At 26.8% G+C, this 5,652-nt stretch overlaps 1 protein-coding gene across 1 annotated transcript in view; it reads right to left on the minus strand.

Annotated features, from left to right (window-relative positions):
• Positions 1-2,699, minus strand: part of LOC123010197 (protein krueppel-like) — a 4,853-nt gene extending 2,154 nt beyond the window's left edge. Inside the window, 1 exon segment of the mRNA XM_044406897.1 lies at positions 2,564-2,699. Coding sequence (XP_044262832.1) covers positions 2,564-2,597 — 34 coding nt within the window. The 5' untranslated portion in view covers positions 2,598-2,699.
• Positions 2,700-5,652: the final 2,953 nt, after the last annotated feature.

Here is a 5,652-nt window from a genome sequence, read left to right on the forward strand (position 1 = left end):
CTGTGTAGTTTTAAAATAACTTAAAATATCTAACGATAATTTTTTCTTCTTTATCTTTCTATTATTTTTTTTTTCATTTTTTACAAAAAATTAAATGAAATAAAATAAGATAATCATAATAACTTTTTTAACAGAATAAAGGTGCTCTGTCAAAAAGATAAATTTTGCAATACTGGATAGGTACAACAACCTCTAAAAATCTTATTTAAGATGCAAAAAATACATAAAACATAAACATAAAAAGATTATTAAAAATGTTGAAACAAAACATTTAAAGATTGTCAAATTATGATATTAAATTGTGAAACATCGAATCAGTTTTCGATCATATTCCTTTCAAATTAATTTTTTTTTATAAAAAAAAATACGAAAATACGGTAAAAAATTATAAAAAAAAACTCTTGTAATGACTAAATTCTGCGTTTTTTGGAGTCAAAAAGTATTTAACATATTATGTATACTATATTATCTTTATCTGTGTAGTTTTAAAATAACTAACGATGTTTTCTCCTTTTTCTTTCTTTTATTTTTTTTTTCATTTTTTGTAAAAAACTAAATGAAATAAAATAAGATAATCATAATAACATTTTTAAAAAGGATAAAAGTGCTCTGTCGAAAAGATACATTTTGCAATACTGAATAGGTACAACAACCTCTAAAAATCTTATTTAAGATGCAAAAAAATACATAAAACATAAACATAAAAAGATTATTAAAAATGTTGAAACAAAACATTCAAAGATTGTCAGATTATGATATTAAATTGTGAAACATCTAGTCAGTTTTTGTTCATATTCCTTTCAAATTCATGTTTTTTTATAAAAAATACGAAAATACGCTAAAAAATTATGAAAAAAACTATTGTAATGACTAAATTCTGCGTTTTTTGGAGTCAAAAAGTATTTAACATATTATGTATACTTATTGAATTTCTCCGTCTGGGCACTCTTGTTGTGCAAAATATAATGTTTGGTGGTTGAAAAAGTGCTTTACAATAAACAAAGTAGGAGAAAAAGTTATTTTAAGATACATGTTGTCCTGGCTAAGATTTCTTCGATCAATATTATTTATTTATTTATTATATTATTTATTTAATAGATTAAAACACAAAAACCTGGCTCAAAAAAGAATCAATTCCAAACACATTTAAAGAAAAAGTGTATTTTAATTAATTATAAAAAGTTTTTGCAAGGATTATTACACTGAAGTTAGAAAATGAAATGTATATCACTGTTTTTTAAAAATTTTGCAGAAAAAAATAAGTATCAACTGAGAGTTCCAATGCATTTTTGTAAATTTAAAATTAGAAAAACAGTTGAATAAGGTTATAATATTTAAGATAATTGATAACACAAACTTATAACGTTTTATACTAGAATTACATGTGTATTAAATCTGTGGTAATATAGCACATTAAAAAACAAATAAAACTATCAGTGATAAGAAAACAGTAATTTGCAATAAATAGATCGGACAGAAGTGGACCAATGCTAGCAATGTTTTATTACTTTCTCGTTGAAAAAAATTATTGTTCATCCTTAATAAGGCTCCTCCCTTATCAAGGGGCGCAAGCGCGAGCCATTATCCTTTGCCATTATCTCCTCCCCGTTCCTTCATTAGTAGCGTCGTCTACCGGTTTAACCCTTCCCTTTCAGCGTCGTTCAATTAAAACTCAGCCATGGCTCTAAAACGTTTTTAAATTCGGTCGTTAATAAATAATTAGAAAAAATCAAACGACAACAAATAACGGAAACGTTCGAGGCTTCAAGCGACAATATTATTGAGTTAGGTCAAGGAATTTGAAAGGACGAACTATAAATAAACTTCTAAACACTTAACAAATAGAGTTGAGAGTTTGTCATTATTGACACTGATAAACGACATTTATTGGGGCAAATAGCTCGAAATAATAATTATTAAGTCGTAAAAAAATTCGGCAAATGGGGTTTTGGCGCCGGAATCGGTTTTATTATCTCGGGCTCCGGGCTTTAATTAAAACTATGAAAAAACAAGTATTTTAATTACAGTTAATTAAGAGGCATATTCAACAAAAATGGTTCTGCAAAAATTTTACTTTTACAACCAAAAAGGTTTTTTTACAAAGGCTGTGATAAAGATTACATCTGTCTAAATTTTATTGAAAAAAAAAACATACAAATTACCATTTTGAGAAAAAAACCGTATAACTCACCCACAATTTTTATTGCACTTAAATTTTTCATAATTATTATTTTCTGAAATATAAAATTTATCAATGTTAAACGTAAATATTTGAGGAAAGAACTATCGTGAAGAATGATTAATTTTATTTGGAAACAGCTGTTTACCAAAATTAAATGACTTGGGTCAGAAATAAAAAAACTTTGACTAGCAATTGCCTTTATTTTAATAATATTATTATTAATAATAGTAATTTAAATAAATAAATTTAATTTGTAAATTGGTGATAATCTATAATCATGTTACTTTTGATAAGCTTTTGAGTTAAAAAAAAATGAGGTCGTCTAGTATAATTTTTTCTTATTATGGCATTGATAAGTTATTTTTTTGGCAAAAATCTCACCTCTTTTGGGGGTGCTTTCTTGCAACAGCGGCATTTTCCGGCGCTTTTTTCACTCGAAAATGTCCATCACGTACGCCACTGTCACTTTCTCTTTAATTTTGTTTATCATGTGTTACGATCGTGTGGTGGAATCGGTGCATACAGAACCGTACCACAAGCCAAACAGTTGCTTACTGAATGTAAAAATTCTGCACGCACGAGGGTTGACCTAACCTAGCCTAACGTAACGCATTTACCCCCTCTATTTTCGGTAGAGGGGGTTGATTTTAACAAAGAGTGGGGAGAACTGGAGCATCCCCTCTGATAAGGAAGTACAGAGTGGCCCGGGGCTAACAAATTTACTTGGGTTTATGGTTTATTGTGCACTGTATTGAGGCCTTGTTGCAGATTTTGCACTTGTGGTGGTGGGTAAGGTCGTAAATCATGGGGATGAGGGTTGAGGGTTTTGGAGGTTTACAAGCAAACAGTTTTCGAGTGCTTCATTTTACAAAAAATTAATAATTGGGTCAATGTTAAATTTGTTAAATGTTGTTGTTAACTTTATTTCTTTTTAATTTAGTTTTTTAAAGGGCACAGAGACAATGCCAAGTAACAAAAATGGAAAAAAATTTATCTATAAGATTTCAAAATTATGGAAGTTTAAATTTTGCAAAATTTTTTGCTGCAGGCTATTAGAAGAGGAAACAAAAAAGCTATATCCTGAATTGTAACTATTATTGACAAAGTTTTTGTACCTTTACTGAATAATTATAAAAAAAATATTAGGTATACAAGACATAAATGTTAAAAAATAAATGTCAACATTTTTTGATATACAGAATTTTTTAAACATTTCTTCCATGTTCCTGGTTTATTATTTTACTTGACATTTTTCTCTGTATGCTAAAAAACATTTTATTTTTGGCAGTATGTATTAGTAATTTTGTTTTCTATTTTTTTAATTACTTTGTATTAACAATTATATTGTTTTTTTCATTATTTTTACGAAACATTATATAAAAATTATATAAAAAATAAAAATAAAATACAAAACATTCAAAAAGTACGTTGTTGGGAAGTAGAGTCCGCGTAAAGCAAGATCAGCATGTTGCGTCATCAATATCTGACAACAGGCGCCGCGTCAGTGGCGTAGGCATAAATAGTCAACCAAGGGGGTCGTTGTATTTTAACAAATAAATATTTAGTTTTGAAATTTGTTAAAAAATTTCTTGGCCAGTGTTATAAACCATCTCTTAAATTTGAAAGTGGACTCGCCTTAACAAAAATTTTCCTTCAACGTAATTTTATATAGCTCGCGCCCCAGAGAAAAAATGCCATATAAAGTAAGGTACCAGGAACATAGAAAAAAAATTTGAAGTTATGAGTTTAAATTTTACACTTTGACTATTTTTATTTCTGTTGAAAAAATAATTTTCCAAGTTGAGGAAACTCCGTAGATAATGTTAGAAATAGAATATTTTTTTATTAGAAGTTTTACGATTAGTTATTTTTGAGATTATTTAAAATAAATGCGAATTGKATTATTTAATTTACAAATCAAATTTTTTGTATAAAAATTAAATTTATATTAGAATCTGGAGTTTATTATGTATTTAATGATTTCAGGTATTTAGATTTTGTTTTCAATATTTTTCAACTTACAAGTATATTATTACACATTTACTGCGTTTTTTTTATTTTTGTAAATTAATTGATTCTTATTCTTTATATTCTATCTATCTATTCTGATTCTCGTTTCTTAATATAACAGAGTTATTTTTTCTACTTGGAATACATTTTTTTCTAATATTGTTAATCAATTAGATTTTAATAACCATTCTTTAATCAACAATTTGATATGTTATACAGAGTGAACAAAAAACAAATAAACAAGAGTTTTTATTTAAACAATATACAGGGTGCGCCAGAACTCGCACCCCAGAGAAAAATACCATAAGATACCAGGAACATGGAAAAATTGTTAAAAAAATTTTATCTATAAAAATTTTGAAGTTATTAGGGTTTAAAGTTTGCACTTTGACTCTATTTATTTCTGTTGGAAAAATAATTTTCCAAGTTTTTTTGCTATAGGCTATTAAAAGAGAAAACAAGGAAGTTGTATCCTAAATTGTAACTCTGTTCAATGTTATTTGTGGGTTTTATTGATTAAATAATTGTAAAAAACATCTACAAGATCATCAGTATCTTAAAAAAATGTCAAAAAATAAATGTCAAATTTTTTTGACAGACAGAATTTTTTAAACATTTATTTCATGTTCCTGGTATCTTTTCTTACTTAAAATTTGTTTCTGGGGCGCAAGTTCTGGCACACCCTGTATATGTGCTGTTCTTGTTTTGGGCGGTCTCTACGTGTAGATAACACAAAAAATGTTTTAAGGTCATATTTTACAAAATCTGAAAACAAACTTATTTTGTTTTGAAGTTCTTCAATTCATATTATTTTCTTTTACTTTTCGTATTTTACTTTAAGTAACCGTTTTTTGTATCAATGGTGAATAATTGTTTTTGCATGAATTTCTAACAGTATTATTTTTTTTTTAATTATTTATTTGGCAAAAAATGATCGTTTGCAGATATGACAACAGTGTGTATTAATTTTAGTTATTGGTATAAAACTGAGGTTTTAACAATAATTAACTTTTTTGTTGTTCGATTTCACTGCCATTGGTCAACGTTGCCACTTCTAATTTTTTTCGTACGTTTTTTACCAAAAAATGGATTTTTTAAATAATTTTTATCTTTAGATTAAACATTTTTCTAAGCACTCTTCATTGAGTTGGTGCGCCCTGTATATTAATGACTGGTACAATAATAATAAGTTTCTTTACTGGAAGATCGAAATTGGGTCAACTTTCGTGTTGAAGAAATGCAACACAGAAAAACTATAAAAAGCATCTAAGAAAAAATTGACAAGAAAATATAGTTTTCCACCTTATTACAACAAAATTAAGCACTCAAAAATACAAATATAAAAACAAATAGAAAAAGTTTTTAAAAGTTATGTCAACACTTCAAAAAAAGAAAACAATAAATCAAGAGTCAATAAAAGATCTAAAATTGTGGAAACAAAAATAAATTTATTAAAATCT

Source organism: Tribolium madens, unplaced genomic scaffold, assembly GCF_015345945.1.
Source record: "Tribolium madens isolate multiple individuals breed KSU strain unplaced genomic scaffold, Tmad_KSU_1.1 Scaffold_7;HRSCAF=85;Tcas5.2_LG10, whole genome shotgun sequence".
In the NCBI taxonomy this organism is placed as follows: Eukaryota; Metazoa; Arthropoda; class Insecta; order Coleoptera; family Tenebrionidae; genus Tribolium; species Tribolium madens.